Below are 18,990 nucleotides of genomic sequence, written 5' to 3'. Positions count from 1 at the left end.
GAGCCGGGAAAGGTAAGTTAGCAGGCAGGCTCCAGGGGCAGAGTAAGGCACACGGGTGCACCTGGGACTCGGGATATGGGTCAAAGGGGCACCCGTGGCCCTGACAGCCATCTTGATAGTGGTCATATCTAAAACCACAACTCCAGGACAACATTTCTGAGCACCGAGCTAGACTATTAGCCAAGCCATGGTAACAATGTGACTAAAAATAGAGCCACTGAGGGAGATGAAGAATCTGGATATTTCGGAAGTGGGAACCTTCCACATGTGCTTGAGGTTCATTCTTACCAACTTTACCCTGGATAAAATAGGTTCCCCTAGAAGGTGCAGGGATCTGCCCATGAACTGTCAGACCATTTTATAAACTGCACAAAGCCATTCATTGTGGGGCAGGGCTGCACAAGAGTCACCCCTCATCTGACTATGTGGCGCTAAATTTGTTGGGGCAATGTCTACAATGGGATCGGGCCCAATGCATTTGGGTTGGGTGGCCGGCATGGTGGTTATGTGTTGATTATTTTCCTTCTGTGTCTCTCCCGTAGGTAACCAATGAAACGATGCAACTTTCATTCAATGTTGTGATGGGCACCAGGGTACTGAATGTGAAAACCGCCTCCGTCTATGTGTACGATTACTACGAAACAGGTAATTCTAGATCTGACGGAAACTACACCAAAGGCAGGAAATCCTAGAACCTCGTAGATGTCTATAGAAGAGGGTTGTAATAGTAAACCCTGAATGACCAAGATACATTTTTTATTTTAACATCAATGTACCCGTGATTTTTAGATTTTCATGGCACCGTGAGGTTTATGGAATTTAAAAAGAAAAGAAAAAAAAGCATCAATACTAACTAATGTTTGACTTTTTACATGATAAATGGCGCATTATTAATAAATAACAGGATGGGGGTTATTTATCAATAGTGGCATTGAGGTGGCCTTCTGTTTTATTGCTTAAAGGGGTTGTTGACTCTTTTGAAAATCTTACAGGGGGACTGTGGAAGTAAGTTTTAAAAAAAGATGTACTCACTTCCTCCGTCGCTCATTGGTCCCGCGCCGCTTGATTGCTTTTTATTTCCCTGTCTTGGAAATAGATGGAAAATCTTGCAAATTTTTGTTCGATTTTTTTAAACTTTGTTCATCGTACTGGAAAAGTAATGCAATGGTTGATTTGGGTGCAGTAATTCCGATCCTGTGTATTTTTTAAATTAAAATTGGGAGACAGGTTTTTTTTAATTTTTACTATTTCTTTTACATTTTTATTACTGTATTTTCTTACCCTGTCCATACGCTTGGCTCCAGGTCTCCATGCTGGAGGCACAGTGATTGAGTGGTGGTCTGTATAATGTATGTCACCATTCATCCACTGATGGCCACATGGTGACAGACCATGGCACCATTAAAAAAAACCTAAAATACTGGTGGCTCGGCAGGTTCTGTAGAGCTGGATTACATGGGAAATTACAAGGTAAAGATAGTTTTACAGACCCAACAAAGACCTGACTATAACTCTAACTCTGATCCTGACTCCACAGCCCTGAGATAACACTGGGTTAATATTTCCAATTTTATCTCTACAGCTGAGAATGGCTACACATCATATCAGAACCCCTGTGCCTAACAGTCATAAGAAGATATTGGCCTAAAGAATTACCCAACATTTATCTGAAACAACCAACTACGGAAATTTTTTTGAGAGTAACATAGTATAATGTGAATATGATTCACACAGTGAAATCTCTTCTATAGAGATAGGAAATACTGAATAATCTGTTTTAGATGATCAGGATGCAGAAAACTCCTATTGACTTTAAAGGGAACCCTTCATCAGGATCACACATTTTCACCAGATGACAGGTTCTGCTTTGCTGTTTAATGCAATATTCCAATCTGCTTTAATAATTAACATAACTGCTTCTGCTCAGTACTAAAGTGGATAAAAGTAGACCTGGCTCCCTACCAGCAAACTGGATTGAGTCTCAGAGTGTTGGAGTCCCTGGTGTCATCATTAACTCCTCTCTGCCCTGCTAACTCTCTCCCTCCTCCTCCCTCCTGCAGATGTGAGGTTATAGAGATTTTCTTGGTGCATGAGGTCAGCTAACAGCTGTATGAGCGAGAGGGTGAGAGGAAAGAACTAGCAGAGTAGAGAGCAGATAATGGTGGTGATTGCAGTCATGTAACAGACGCCCCCATGACTTGATGCAGTTTGCTTTCAGGGATTCAGTTATACTGTTATATACTTTTGAAAGTGAATGGAATCTCTATGGTAATCCCAATTATAGCAGATTGGGAATAAGTATTAAAAAATCTACGAGAATCTGTTATTTGGTGAAAATGTGTGACCTCTGTGTCTGTGTCTACTTGCCTCTCCATAGTATTGACTGACTGATCAGCGAGGATTGCCAAGTATTCCTCTCCCACAATAAGCTTTTAATGGTTTATCCTATAAATCAGCAATTAATAGTAAGGGGTCAGGAGAACCCTTGAAGGAATCAAGGATCTAGATAAGGTCTTTTTGAAAAGGTTTCGCAATGTTTACGCACAATATGGTCTAAAGTATGAGAACCATTCTTTATGTTCTTGGATTAAACTCTCAATAAAGTCCCATAATCTCATGGCTTTTGTTTAAGGATTATTCTCCAAATTCAACCAATAATCTTTGAAAAGTGATGGTCACCTAGGAAGGTGAAGTAAAATTCTAGAGAAGAAGCTAAAGCACCCAATCAAGCACACAAACTATTCAGTCAACAAACTGATGGGACTCATACACCACCATGATCTGATCTTTGAAGATCCCCGCTAGTCCATTGTATGGGGTGTATCTGCTACCACTGAAGGACCAGCTCAAGGATCTCCATTAAAGGACATCGACCACCAGTATTAATGATTTTAAGCCAAGAACACTGACATACTGCCGTGCTCTTTCTCTGGCAGGACCGGCTTTTCTTTTAGCTTCTTATTCTTATTTGTACAAAAAAAGGATTTTAGAATTATGCAAATGAGCCTGAGAGGCTCCAGGGCCATAGGTTTTAATGGAGCCTGGAGCCCCTCAGGCTCATTTGCATAGTTCTTAAAGCATTTTATTCTTAAAAACGAGGGCATAAGAAGCGCAAAGAAAAGTGAATCCTGCCAAAGGGGGTGCACACCATTGGGTCAGTGTGCTTCATCCTGGTGGTAGATGTCCTTGAATGTTAGAAGTGGTACCATGCAATGGTCAATCACTCTCTATGATGGTCTACATGTGCCAAATCTATTGTGGTCAAGAGGTGACCTCCTTGCACGTGGTATGGTAGTAGCCCAAAGACCCTTATGGGTCTACACCACCTAAGAGTGGTTTATTACGGGGTTAATGCCTGCCCTATGATGGATCTTCCAGGGGCCACAGACATGAATCATGCAGGAATTCCCTATACATTTATTTTAGCTACCTGAAAAGCCAGAGTGGATATATCCTTCCAATGACAATATATCCCCTGGGGTATAAGTGTAGGATACCACAAGATGGCAATGTAAGCTGCAAAAGCTCAAATGTTGCTTCATGTTGAAACGTTTTCCTACGAAGATAAAGACTGAATTTTAAAAGTCTACATCTATACCACATAGGGTATTTCTGCAACCTATATGGTGCCATAATTGATTAGACATCAGTAGCTATAGGACAAGCAGGATTGGTGAAACCAGGCATTTACTGTTGGTTTTTGGGCATTCCCAAAGGGGCAGCTTAAAAATTCATATTCTGATGTTATATGCAATAAATATCGCAATGGTACATAAATCAAATATAATTTTAAAGTTCTTTTCTGTGACCTCTTGGATATGGATATGCAACATCCCCCACCGGGGCCTAGCCTTTTCTTGGTGCCTGGAGGCAGCCGGGGCCCAGAATACCGGAGTGGATGGCGGTTGCGGCGTTGGGAATGCTGATGTCATGGTGATTGGCATGGGGACCAGAGGGCTGTCCGACAGCCTGGCAGGTCTCCAGCAGGTGGTGTGTGCAAGAAAGGTGGAGGGAGAGGCTGATGTACTGATTCTCCCTGTAGTATGAGTCCCTGGGTGAGCTCTTGGTGTTATAGCCATATACAGGGAACAGACGGTGGCACCGTTGTGCAAAATTACTCACGGTTCTTTATTAGAACAACTGCAGGCAACAGGCCAAACGATCTGGTTACAGATTCCAGATTGTTGGAGATTCCGGATTACTGGAGTGGTCATGGAGAGTGATCCTCAGGAATAGATTCACCAGCCTGGTAGTAGGGGCAGGCTGGGAAGTAGCTGTGTTCAGATATGGAAGCTGCAGCTTTGTCCTGGGTGTTCTGTGTGTAGCACTGAAGGTGTGCATCACACTGGGAGTCATTTACTAAGGGCCCAATTTGCGCCGATTTTCCATGAATTGCCCCGGGATTTTGGCGCATGCGATCGGATTGTGGTGCATCGGCGCTGGCATGCACGCGACGGAAATCGGGGGGCGTGGGCGATACGAAAACCCAACAGATTCGGAAAAAGTGCTGCATTTAAAAAAAAAAAGTGTTGCTGGACTCGCGCTTACCTTCACTCGGTCCGGCTTGGTGAAGATCAGTGCATTCCGGGGAACTTCAGCGCAGCAGCGCCACCTGGTGGATGTCGGAGGAACTGCCTTAGTGAATCCTGGCCGGACCCGAATCCACCACAGAGAACGCGCCGCTGGATCGCGAATGGACCGGGTAAGTAAATCTGCCCCACTGTCTGTCTCTGGTCACTGACAATTTGCAAGGTGTGCTCTCTTGGAGAGCTGGATTCCAAGACATGCTCCTCTGTCAGGAGCTGGATCCCAAGAGCTGCTCATGTGGTGAGAGCCTGGGCCTAAGAGAACTTGCCCCTTCCTGTCCAGGGGTTTTGTCATTCCCTGGTCAGGTGGTGGCTCACTCTCCAATCACACTTCAGTTCACATGGAAGAATACTACTAAAACTACTGAGGCCTAACACTGACTGCATTCTCCCTGAGGCAAGTTGCGCCGGCTCACCTGCTGGGGAGATACAGATGAAGGGCCTCATTCGCAACACTGCACTGATTGGACCGGTCTAACCACATCTTATATCACAACATGATATCTTACATTGCCAGAACCAATAGTCATTGTGTGATGATCAATAAGGATGATGACATCCATTACTTGTGCAGTCATGTTGAGGTTCCTTATGTTTCTTTGTTCTCTTCTTTGTACATCTGTCAAGTTGTTCGGACAGATGATACATGTTGGTAGGATCATCTACCTCCTAATGCCCTCTAGCTTGGGTAATAATCGGGCGAGGTCCTGTAGACCTGGGTGTGGGATGAACCCTTCATTATGAAGAGCTTACACAATTCTTTGTGACACTTTGTTATCCAAATATTGGGTCGATCCATCATATTGACTTAGAACATACTTAGCCAATGTTGGACTGAGCTCCTTGGGAACCATGCAGAACCTATCTTCTGTAAGATCTATTGGTGACTCTCGTAGTTTTGGGCTAAATTTAATTGGGCTTGTCAGAATCCTTGGTTTTCTTGTAGACCAATCTAACAGTGGACCCCAGAGGCAAGTGATTGCCTTCCATGTCATCTACATTGCCTGAAATGCATGAGTGTAATTGGCTGGGACACCCGTTGCATGGCCAACGGTTGTACTCTTAAGAGAGGACCTTCTTCCATCGTCCCAACCCCAATTCTTGCATTGTTTTCGAAGGTATTGCGTGTCTTATTCTGGTGTAACCAGAATAATTTTTCTCTCACCTCCCACATTTACTAAGCAATCAATGTTTACATTTTCAGGTCTCAGTTGTCAAATGGGCAGATCCATGGTGGAGTCAGGCTGTTTGCTGTAGTCCAGGACAACCCATTTGACATTAGAGAGTCTCCTAAGCATATTTTCTGGGTTGTTATAGTATCCAGTATACTAATTAGTTTCTGTCAAATAGGTAGTTCCCGGCTGCATCCGACTACCTGACTCCACCCATCTGACAATAGAGATCTGAAAATAATGACATGGAATGGAGGGCTGTGCTGTGCTTTTAGTTCTTCATTGAGCTACTCCTCAAATCCACCCTTCTGCTCACAGGTGTCACTCACAGGAGAGGGGACAGGCTGTGAAGAAGGTCAATGTAGCGAGCTAAGAGCACAGCAGTGTGAGGAGACGCCTCTTGTGCACTTGGATATGCCGCAATACTGCAATATGAATCCATATATCACAGTCCTGCTGCTACTGACAACATACACAAAGGTCTAATTAGACATCTTTCCAGGGACAATATCCAACACTGCCAGTCACTGGCTGCAGAGTGAACAGAGCACAGCAGTGTGAGGACACGCCTATTTTGCACCTGGAGAAGCTACAATAGTAGGAAATAAAACACAATAATACACATCTCTCCTGAGACAATGGGGCTCATTTACTAAGGGTCCGAATGCCGCACTTTCGGGTTTCCCGAATATTTCCATTTTGCGACGAATTGCCCGGGATTTTGGTGCACGCGATCGGATTTTGCTGCATCGATGACGGCTTGCACGCAACAAAAATCCGGGGGCAGGCCGTCGGACAACCAGACGGATTCAGACAAACCACGGAATTTAAAAAAGGATCTGTGTCGCAAGAACAAGCAGTCACATGCACCGGGACGAAGAAGGTGAACTCCGGCGGACCGCGAACACATGCAGGAACTCAGACGTACGATGTTAGTGAATCGTGCCGGACCCGAATCCTCGTCAGACAATGCACCGCGGGATCGCGGCAGGACCGGGTAAGTACAGGCGGTCCCCTACTTAAGAACACTCGACTTACATACGACCCCTAGTTACATTATCTGCCACAATATTTTACACTTGTGCAGAGAGAACAGAGCACAGTAGTGTGAGGACACCTCTTGTGCACTTGGAGAAGCTACAATACTAGGAAATAAATTTATATATCACAGTCCTGCTGCTACTGACAACATATACAAAGGTCTGATTACACATCTCTCCGGGGACAATACCCAACACAGGTTGCCTTTTATGTTAATTGAATTGAAATGAAATTGCAGAGTTGAGTTTGTCATTTAGCCCAATTTCCTTGGTCTTAAAATGAATTGCATGTAATCCTTTACAATTCTGTTTGATAAAGATCTTGTAAGTTGCTCTGCTACATCTCTGCGATGCTTTGTGTAATATGTTGCCTAATATGAGGGATACAATTATTTTCTGATCAAAGATAAGAATTTGACATAGTGTATCACCTACCTAGAAAGAAATGAAGGATTTTAGGTCCATAATTAAACCTGGAATCTAGGAAGGCTATAAACAGAGTAATAATCCCACATGGGAACTCACAGGGATTATTTGGCTCCTGTCCGCACCCTTCATACATTATACATAACAAGTTTTCAGACATCTGCCCCAACACGCAGAATAACCTGCTATTACCAGGACTGGAGGCTGATCTGTTTGCTGGAAGTCACGTAACTCGAGCAGCGGTGTATTGTAGTCGGTGTTTGGAGATTCTGTAATGTAAAAGCAGACTGTGTATTCTGGACATCCACACGCCCCTATAACAACAGTCTGGTTGTATAGTTGGGGCTGCCTCTTTAAATTTTGTTGCGCAGAAAGAAATGCCCCCTGTAGAAGTAACTCGGGTTACTTTGGACCATCCCCTTTAATATTAGTCTGCCTGTGTAGTCCAGACCTCCCCTAATGCAGACCAAAAGTCTGGCTGCATAGTCTAGAGCTTTTGTCTGAAGCATCCCCTATGACAGTACTAGGAGTACTCTTAAATGCACTCTATACAGCACCCTGTCACTGGAGCTCTCCCTATAACATTAGTCTGGCTGTGTAGTCTGGACCTCCCCCTAAGACAGTAGTCTGACTGTGTAGTCTGGACCTCCCCCTAAGACAGTAGTCTGACTGTGTAGTCTGGACCTCCCCCTAAGACAGTAGTCTGACTGTGTAGTGTGGACCTCCCCCTAAGACAGCAGTCTGGCTGTGTAGTGTGGACCTCCCCCTAAGACAGTAGTCTGACCGTGTAGTCTGGACCTCCCCCTAAGACAGTAGTCTGACTGTGTAGTCTGGACCTCCCCCTAAGACAGTAGTCTGACTGTGTAGTCTGGACCTCCCCCTAAGACAGTAGTCTGGCTGTGTAGTATAAAAGGAGTCTGGTTGTGTAGTATGGATCTCCCCTATAACAGCAATCTGGCAGTGTAATCTGGGCTTCCTCCTATAAAAGCAGTCTGGCTTTGTAGTCTGGACCTTCTCCAATAACCGCATTCTGCATGTGTAGTCTGTAAGTGCCCACTTTTGCAGTAGTCTGGTTATATAGTCTGTAGTTTTTCCTATAACATTAGTCTGGTTGTGTAGTGTGTAGCTCCTCCAATAACTGGAGTCTGGTTGTGTAGTCAGAAGTTCCCCCTGTAATAGCAGTCTGGTTGTGTAGTCAGAAGTTCCCCCTGTAATAGCAGTCTGGTTGTGTAGTTTGGACCTCACCCTATAACAGTAATCTGCTTGTGTAGTCTGGACCGCCCACCATAACAGTAGTCTGGTTGTGTAGTCTGTAGCTCCTCCAATAGCAGGAGTCCGGCTGTGTAGTTAGGAGTGCCCCTTGCAATTGCAGTCTGGATTGGTAGTTTGGACCTCTCTCTATAACAGTATTATGCTTGTGTAGTCTGGAGCCCCTTCTATAACAGTTTTTTGCATGTGTAGTCTGGACCGCCCATCATAACAGTAGTCTGGTTGTATAGTCTGTAGCTCCTCCTATAGCAGGTGTCTGGCTGTGTACTCAGGAGTGCCCCTTGTAATATCAGTCTATTTTTGTAGTTTGGACCTCACCCTATAAAGTTATTCTGTTTTTATAGTCTGTAGATCCTCCAATAGTAGAAGTCTGGCTGTGTAGGTGGCAAGTGCCCCTTACAATCGCAGTCTGGTTTTGTAGTTTGGACCTCCCTCTATAACAGTATTCTGCTTGTGTAGTCTGGACCTCCCTCTATAACAGTATTCTGCTTGTGTAGTCTGGACCTCCCTCTATAACAGTATTCTGCTTGTGTAGTCTGGACCCCTTTTTTTTTTAACAGTTTTCTGCTTGTGTAGTCTGGACCTCTTCCTATAACAGTATTCTGCTTGTGTAGTCTGGACCGCCCTCCATAACATTAGTCTGGTTGTATAGTGTGTAGCTCCTCCAATAGTAGGAGTCTGGTTGTGTAGTCGGCGAGTGTCCCTTACAATAGCAGTCTGGTTTTGTAGTTTGGACCTCCCTCTATAGCAGTATTCTGCTTGTGTAGTCTGGACCGCCCTCCATAACATTAGTCTGGTTGTGTAGTGTGTAGCTCCTCCAATAGTAGGAATCTGGTTGTGTAGTCGGCGAGTATCCCTTACAATAGCAGTCTGGTTTTGTAGTTTGGACCTCCCTCTATAGCAGTATTCTGCTTGTGTAGTCTGGACCTCTTTCTATAACAGTATTCTCTTTGTGTAGTCTGGACCGCCTACCATAAGAGGAGTCTGGTTGTGTAAACTGTTGCTCCTCCTATAACAGGAGCTTGGTTGTGTAGTCAGGAGTTCCCCCTATACAGTGGTCTAGCTGTGTATTCTGGACCTGTCTATAACAATAGCCTGGCTGTGTAGCATAGCTCCGTATTATATGTTCAAATAAAATCTAATCTATGCGGTAATAAGAAGCCTCTGTTGATTTGCATGATGGAAATAATTGACACATGTCTCAGGGTTTCGCCCTCTCAGCTGCGTGAAGACTTGTTCACATAAAGTGGAGAAACATGTGTTGCAATGTTCATAGTAAGTTGAGAAACAAGTTCAAGTCATTTATTTTCATATTTTCGTGCCCCAGGCGTAGCAGAGCAATGAAGAAATGAGTCAACACAACATTGCTGGCCTTACGTAATGATGATGTGATCCTGATGCAGCACAATATCAGGTCACACACTCCATCCATAGATCCGGCATTACAAAGGTTTAGTAGTTGGTTTTAGATGGAGAATCCTGGTCTGAAATAGAACATTTTAGGACTATCTAGGCTAGGTTGCGTTAGGGCTTGGGGACATGATGGTATGGAAACTCACTCTTTAGAACCTGCATCTTTTAGCTTGATTGCCCGTAGAAAAAGTAGGTTGTTGCTCTGGAGGACTCATTTGAAGAAGAGACATGTAATACCACAATTTTTCTGTAGTGGCCTCTGTAGGTGGATTGTGAATGTCTGTAGCTCTCTCTTGGGCGATCACAGTTGATCAACTGTATTGATCATCCTTGTCTAGACCATAGGATGTCCAGATTTGGTAGACCCTTGTTGCATCCCAGCTTCATATAGGATTTAGTTTTGGTGGACCCCATGGACTGTGTTTTATTGTCTACCAATAGATCCTCTGGTTTTCTTTAACCTCTTAAACCAACCTGATTTGTCTGTATGTCTTGAATTGCTTGACAAAAAGGGGTCAAGAAGTACAGATATTTCATAGTGTGAAGCAAACTGCAAAGTTCTGGTTCGGATTTGTACAAAGTGCTGCGGTTTGACTAAACCTTGGCTAACCAGGGTTAACCGTGCTTAACGCCTGCAGTCAGTGCTGGCCCCAGATCGCCGGAATAAACTATTCAAATAGTCACCACTATTCAATAGTTATAAAACACAAAACATCTGTCCTCTGTCCTCCTTTACCTTGATCTGCCCTCTGCCTTTGGCATAGATGACCATTCCCTCCTGTTGCAGATGCTGTGTTCTGTTGGCATCACTGACCTGGACCTGTCCTGAATCTCCTCATACCTCTCCAACCAGATGTCCGGTGTCTATCACTCTCACACCACCTCTTACCTTGCCCCCTCTGTTGGCATCCCTCAAGGTTCTGTCCTGGGACCTCTACTCCATCTACACCTCTGGCCTGGGAAATCTAATTAAATCCCTTCCTACTATGACATATCTTTTAGACACTCATCTACTCACTCCTTTAGGCAGCAAGGTGATCCCTGCAGTTATTTTCCTCACACCAACTCGCAGGCACTGGTGTCTAACACTATTATTCTCACTTTTCCATGCCCAAGCGCCGCTCTCTCTTTCTTCAGAGGCGAGCGCACAATGACAAATATCCCTACTGCGCATGCGCCACCCTCATCCTTTTTCCGGAGCCGAGCGCACGCGGACACATATTGTCACTGCGCAGACGCTGGCGTCCGGACTGTGTTATATTCAGTCGGCGTGGCAGCGCGCGCTTGTCAACAGCCATCAGCTTTTCTCTGTCCGGCTGCTACATGTAAGTATCACAAATTCCCATCTCCTCCTTTTATCCCCACAAATATTCATATTTCTTACTACCATACTCCTTATTCCTTCCATTTAGTCTTCATGTTCACTACAATTCTTGCTATTCATAATCATGGTTACCTTTTTATCTTTTTTAGACTCCATTCATGTATTTATTTATACACTCTTAGGCTATATTCACACGAACGTATGGGGGACGTATATACGGCCGCCGTATATACGGCCGATATACGTCCCCCATACACTTCTATGGGCGCACGGCACCCTACGGGAGCGGTACGGTGCAGCACACGTGCGGCACCGTACCGTTCCGTACCCGGGAAAAAGATAGGACCTGTCCTATCTTTTCCCGTAATACGGCGCCGTGCGCCATAGGTTGCTATGGAGAGGGGCGGGGGTGAGCTGCGCTCACCTCCTCCTCCTCTCCCCGTACACTGCCGTTGCCCGCTACGGTACGGTACGGGCGGGCAACGGCAGTGTGAATATAGCCTAAGGCTTCATTCACACGGACGTATAAAAACGGCCGTATACGTACCGTTTTTTTACAGGTTACATACGGCCACATTCATTTCAATGGACAATACGTTCAACCATTTACATTGCCGTTTTTGACACTGGAGTGTACGTACCGTATACTGGCCGTATGAAAATATAGAGCATGTCCTATTTTCTCCCGTATTTCAGTTCTGTATGCCCTAAAAGTCTATGGGCATGTATAAAATACGGATTAAATATGTGCTGCATACGGATGAAAAACGTCACGTATTTATACAGAAATACAGCCTGTAGATACAGGACAGCACACCCATCCATAGCCCCATTTTTTCTTCTGCCTATACCTAATTAAGTCCTATGGCTTCCATTACCACTCTTATGCAGATGACACATAGATCTATATTTCTTTGCCGCCTGCCTTGACCTTGTGCTACATTCCCGACTCTGATCCTGTGCCACCTGTCCTGACCTCCTGCCTGACCATGACTCTGATTCTGCTTGCCGATTCTTTACCTCGGACTGGCCACTACCACAAGCAAAGTCACGCCTGTGAAGTGACCTGGTGGTATCCCGCCGCAGCAAGTCCAACCTGCTTTGGGTCAGGCTCTGGTAAATACTTGGTGCCACTTAGACTCCGCTCCCAGGTATCAGCTTACGTCATCGCTCACAGTGGTTCAGTTGGTCCGCCACCACCGAAACTGACAACTCTATTACTATCCGGTCTTCCTACAGCCATATCCAGGACTTCTCACGTGCTTCCCCAAAACTCTGGAACTCTCTAACAAAATGTGTCATACTGTCCTTCTAATATCACCTCAAAACACACCTCATGTCTCCATCTACCCCCCATATAGATTGTGACCTCTCCTCGTGTCTCCATCTACCCCCATATAGATTGTGTCCTCACCTCACGTCTCCATCTACCCCCCCATATAAATTGTGACCTCACCTCATGTCTCCATCTACCCCCCATATAAATTGTGACCTCACCTCATGTCTCCATTTACCCTCCATATAGATTGTGACCTCACCTCGTGTCTCCATCTACCCCCCATATAGATTGTGACCTCACCTCATGTCTCCATCTACCCCCCATTTAGATTGTGTCCTCACCTCATGTCTCCATCTACCCCCCATATAAATTGTGACCTCACCTCATGTCTTCATTTACCCTCCATATAGATTGTGACCTCACCTCGTGTCTCCATCTACCCCCCATATAGATTGTGTCCTCACCTCATGTCTCCATCTACCCTCCATATAGATTGTGACCTCACCTCATGTCTCCATCTACCCCCCATATAAATTGTGACCTCACCTCATGTCTCCATTTACCCTCCATATAGATTGTGACCTCACCTCATGTCTCCATCTACCCTCCATATAGATTGTGACCTCACCTAATGTCTCCATCTACCCCCCATATAAATTGTGACCTCACCTCATGTCTCCATTTACCCTCCATATAGATTGTGACCTCACCTCATGTCTCCATCTACCCTCCATATAGATTGTGTCCTCACCTCATGTCTCCATCTACCCCCCATATAGATTGTGCCCTCACCTCATGTCTCCATTTACCCTCCATATAGATTGTGACCTCACCTCATGTCTCCATCTACCCCCCATATAGATTGTGACCTCACCTCATGTCTCCATCTACCCCCCATATAGATTGTGTCCTCACCTCATGTCTCCATCTACCCTCCATATAGATTGTGTCCTCACCTCATGTCTCCATCTACCCTCCATATAGATTGTGTCCTCACCTCGTGTCTCCATCTACTCCCCATATAGATTGTGTCCTCACCTCATGTCTCCATCTACCCTCCATATAGATTGTGTCCTCACCTCATGTCTCCATCTACCCTCCATATAGATTGTGTCCTCACCTCGTGTCTCCATCTACTCCCCATATAGATTATGTCCTCACCTCGTGTCTCCATCTACCCTCCATATAGATTGTGACCTCACCTCATGTCTCCATCTACCCCCCATATAGATTGTGACCTCACCTCATGTCTCCATCTACCCCCCATATATATTGTGTCCTCACCTCATGTCTCCATCTACCCTCCATATAGATTGTGTCCTCACCTCATGTCTCCATCTACCCTCCATATAGATTGTGTCCTCACCTCGTGTCTCCATCTACTCCCCATATAGATTATGTCCTCACCTCGTGTCTCCATCTACCCTCCATATAGATTGTGTCCTCACCTCATGTCTCCATCTACCCTCCATATAGATTGTGTCCTCACCTCATGTCTCCATCTACCCCCCATATAGATTGTGACCTCACCTCATGTCTCCATCTACCCCCCATATAGATTGTGTCCTCACCTCATGTCTCCATCTACTCCCCATATAGATTGTGACCTCACCTCATGTCTCCATCTACCCCCCATATAGATTGTGACCTCACCTCGTGTCTCCATCTACCCCCCATATATAGATTGTGTCCTCACCTCATGTCTCCATCTACCCTCCATATAGATTGTGTCCTCACCTCATGTCTCCATCTACCCTCCATATAGATTGTGTCCTCACCTCATGTCTCCATCTACCCTCCATTTAGATTGTGACCTCACCTCATGTCTCCATCAACCCCCCATATAGATTGTGTCCTCACCTCATGTCTCCATCTACCCTCCATATAGATTGTGTCCTCACCTCATGTCTCCATCTACCCTCCATATAGATTGTGACCTCACCTCATGTCTCCATCTACCCTCCATATAGATTGTGACCTCACCTCGTGTCTCCATCTACCCTCCATATAGATTGTGTCCTCACCTCATGTCTCCATCTACTCCCCATATAGATTGTGACCTCACCTCGTGTCTCCATCTACCCTCCATATAGATTGTGTCCTCACCTCATGTCTCCATCTACCCCCATATAAATTGTGACCTCACCTCATGTCTCCATTTACCCTCCATATAGATTGTGACCTCACCTCGTGTCTCCATCTACCCTCCATATAGATTGTGTCCTCACCTCATGTCTCCATCTACCCCCCATATAGATTGTGCCCTCACCTCATGTCTCCATTAACCCTCCATATAGATTGTGACCTCACCTCATGTCTCCATCTACCCCCCATATAGATTGTGACCTCACCTCATGTCTCCATCTACCCCCCATATAGATTGTGTCCTCACCTCATGTCTCCATCTACCCTCCATATAGATTGTGTCCTCACCTCATGTCTCCATCTACCCTCCATATAGATTGTGTCCTCACCTCGTGTCTCCATCTACTCCCCATATAGATTATGTCCTCACCTCGTGTCTCCATCTACCCTCCATATAGATTGTGTCCTCACCTCATGTCTCCATCTACCCTCCATATAGATTGTGTCCTCACCTCATGTCTCCATCTACCCCCCATATAGATTGTGCCCTCACCTCATGTCTCCATCTACCCTCCATATAGATTGTGACCTCACCTCGTGTCTCCATCTACCCCCCATATAGATTGTGTCCTCACCTCATGTCTCCATCTACTCCCCATATAGATTGTGACCTCACCTCATGTCTCCATCTACCCTCCATATAGATTGTGTCCTCACCTCATGTCTCCATCTACCCTCCATATAGATTGTGACCTCACCTCATGTCTCCATCAACCCCCCATATAGATTGTGTCCTCACCTCATGTCTCCATCTACCCTCCATATAGATTGTGTCCTCACCTCATGTCTCCATCTACCCTCCATATAGATTGTGACCTCACCTCATGTCTCCATCTACCCCCCATATAGATTGTGACCTCACCTCCTGTCTCCATCTACCCCCCATATAGATTGTGACCTCACCTCGTGTCTCCATCTACCCCCCATATATAGATTGTGTCCTCACCTCATGTCTCCATCTACCCTCCATATAGATTGTGTCCTCACCTCATGTCTCCATCTACCCTCCATATAGATTGTGTCCTCACCTCATGTCTCCATCTACCCTCCATATAGATTGTGACCTCACCTCATGTCTCCATCAACCCCCCATATAGATTGTGTCCTCACCTCATGTCTCCATCTACCCTCCATATAGATTGTGTCCTCACCTCATGTCTCCATCTACCCTCCATATAGATTGTGACCTCACCTCATGTCTCCATCTACCCCCCATATAGATTGTGACCTCACCTCCTGTCTCCATCTACCCTCCATATAGATTGTGACCTCACCTCCTGTCTCCATCTACCCCCCATATATAGATTGTGTCCTCACCTCATGTCTCCATCTACCCTCCATATAGATTGTGACCTCACCTCATGTCTCCATCTACCCCCCATATAGATTGTGACCTCACCTCGTGTCTCCATCTACCCCCCATATATAGATTGTGTCCTCACCTCATGTCTCCATCTACCCTCCATATAGATTGTGTCCTCACCTCATGTCTCCATCTACCCTCCATATAGATTGTGTCCTCACCTCATGTCTCCATCTACCCTCCATATAGATTGTGACCTCACCTCATGTCTCCATCAACCCCCCATATAGATTGTGTCCTCACCTCATGTCTCCATCTACACTCCATATAGATTGTGTCCTCACCTCATGTCTCCATCTACCCTCCATATAGATTGTGACCTCACCTCATGTCTCCATCTACCCTCCATATAGATTGTGACCTCACCTCATGTCTCCATCTACCCTCCATATAGATTGTGTCCTCACCTCATGTCTCCATCTACCTTCCATATAGATTGTGACCTCACCTCATGTCTCCATCTACCCCCCATATAGATTGTGACCTCACCTCATGTCTCCATCTACCCTCCATATAGATTGTGACCTCACCTCATGTCTCCATCTACCCCCCATATAGATTGTGACCTCACCTCGTGTCTCCATCTACCCCCCATATAGATTGTGACCTCACCTCGTGTCTCCATCTACTCTCCATATAGATTGTGTCCTCACCTCGCGTCTCCATCTACTCTCCATATAGATTGTGTCCTCACCTCGTGTCTCCATCTACCCTCCATATAGATTGTGACCTCACCTCGTATCTCCATCTACCCTTATATAGATTGTATCCTCACCTTGTGTCTCCATCTACCCCCATATAGATTCTGACCTCACCTCGTGTCTCCATCTACCCCCCATATAGATTGTGACCTCAACTCACGTCTCCATCTACCCTCCATATAGATTGTGTCCTCACCTCATGTCTCCATCTACCCCCCATATAGATTGTGTCCTCACCTCGTGTCTCCATCTACCCTCCATATAGATTGTGACCTCACCTCGTGTCTCCATCTACCCCCCATATAGATTGTGTCCTCACCTCATGTCTCCATCTACCCTCCATATAGATTATGACCTCACCTCGTGTCTCCATCTACCCCCCATATAGATTGTGTCCTCACCTCGTGTCTCCATCTACCCTCCATATAGATTGTGACCTCACCTCGTGTCTCCATCTACCCCCCATATAGATTGTGACCTCACCTCGTTTCTCCATCTACCCCCCATATAGATTGTGACCTCAGCTCGTGTCTCCATCTACTCTCCATATAGATTGTGTCCTCACCTCGCGTCTCCATCTACTTTCCATATAGATTGTGTCCTCACCTCGTGTCTCCATCTACCCCCCATATAGATTGTAACCTCACCTCGTGTCTCCATCTACCCTCCATATAGATTGTGACCTCACCTCGTGTCTCCATCTACCCCCCATATAGATTGTGACTTCACCTCATGTCTCCATCTACCCCCCATATAGATTGTGACCTCACCTCGTGTCTCCATCTACTCTCCATATAGATTGTGTCCTCACCTCGTGTCTCCATCTACCCTCCATATAGATTGTGACCTCACCTCATGTCTCCATCTACTCCCCATATAGATTGTGACCTCACCTCATGTCTCCATCTACCCTCCATATAGATTGTGACCTCACCTCATGTCTCCATCTACCCCCCATATAGATTGTAACCTCACCTCGTGTCTCCATCTACCCTCCATATAGATTGTGACCTCACCTCGTGTCTCCATCTACCCCCCATATAGATTGTGACTTCACCTCGTGTCTCCATCTACCCCCATATAGATTGTGACCTCACCTCGTGTCCCCATCTACTCTCCATATAGATTGTGTCCTCACCTCGTGTCTCCATCTACCCTCCATATAGATTGTGACCTCACCTCATGTCTCCATCTATTCCCCATATAGATTGTGACCTCACCTCATGTCTCCATCTACCCTCCATATAGATTGTGACCTCACCTCGTGTCTCCATCTACCCCCCATATAGATTGTGCCCTTATCTCGTGTCTCCATCTACCCCCCCATATAGATTGTGACTAGAGATGAGCGAACATGCTCGTCCGAGCTTGATGCTCGGTCGAGCATTAGGGTACTCGAAACTGCTCGTTACTCGGACGAATACTTCGCCCGCTCGAGAAAATGGCAGCTCCCGCCGTTTTGCTTTTTGGCGGCCAGAAACAGAGCCAATCACAAGCCAGGAGACTCTGCACTCCACCCAGCATGACGTGGTACCCTTACACGTCGATAGCAGTGGTTGGCTGGCCAGATCAGGTGACCCTGGGATAGACTAGCCGCTGGCCGCGCTGCTCGGATCATTCTGTCTCTGGATGCCGCTAGGGAGAGAGCTGCTGCTGGTCAGGGAAAGCGTTAGGGTGTTCTATTAGCTTACTGTTAGGCAGGAGTGATTCTCAAAGAACCCAACAGCCCTTCTTAGGGCTACAATAACGTTCTACTTTTTTTATTTTAATTTGCATCTTTTACCATTTTGTGAGGAATTAGCAGGGGGACTTGCTACCGTTGTGTTTAGCTCTTAGTGGCACACATATCCATAGCAAAGACCGAAGTGGGAAAATTAAGTAGGGGTTGGATTTCTATTAGGCAATAACTCAGTGTCATCTCATCTGGCATAGTAGTGTGCTTCCTTTGATACTTGGCTAGAAAATAGCCATAGGAGAATACAAACAGCTTCTTGAAGCCTACAGTAGCGTTCTATATATTTGATTTCTGGTTGATCTGCTGGTGGCTTTAGTTTCTGCAGTGCATGTACTTGCCAATTCTGAGCAATTTGTAGTGAGACTTGCGACCGCTGTGTTCTGCGCTTAGTGGCGCACATATCCATAGCAAAGGCTGAAGTGGGAAAATTCAGTAGGGGTTGGATTTCTATTAGGCACTAACTCAGTGTCATCTCATCTGGCATAGTAGTGTGCTTCCTTTGATACTTGGCTAGAAAATAGCCATAGGAGAATACAA

The 18,990-nt window shown here is 45.7% G+C and overlaps 1 protein-coding gene across 3 annotated transcripts in view; it reads left to right on the top strand.

Moving 5' to 3' along the window:
- Positions 1-2,568, top strand: part of LOC140106010 (ovostatin-like) — a 44,357-nt gene extending 41,789 nt beyond the window's left edge. For all 3 annotated transcript variants that reach the window (XM_072130161.1, XM_072130162.1, XM_072130160.1), the window contains 2 exons: positions 543-645; positions 1,583-2,568. In XM_072130161.1, coding sequence (XP_071986262.1) covers positions 543-645; positions 1,583-1,623 — 144 coding nt within the window. In that variant the 3' untranslated portion in view covers positions 1,624-2,568. The remainder of the gene's footprint in view (positions 1-542; positions 646-1,582) is intronic.
- The last annotated feature ends 16,422 nt before the right edge of the window (positions 2,569-18,990 follow it).

The sequence above is a fragment of the Engystomops pustulosus genome, chromosome 11, assembly GCF_040894005.1.
Source record: "Engystomops pustulosus chromosome 11, aEngPut4.maternal, whole genome shotgun sequence".
NCBI lineage: Eukaryota > Metazoa > Chordata > Amphibia > Anura > Leptodactylidae > Engystomops > Engystomops pustulosus.
The sequence above is the reverse complement of the archived record's forward strand: the minus strand, read 5'-3'. Positions and strand labels throughout refer to the sequence as shown.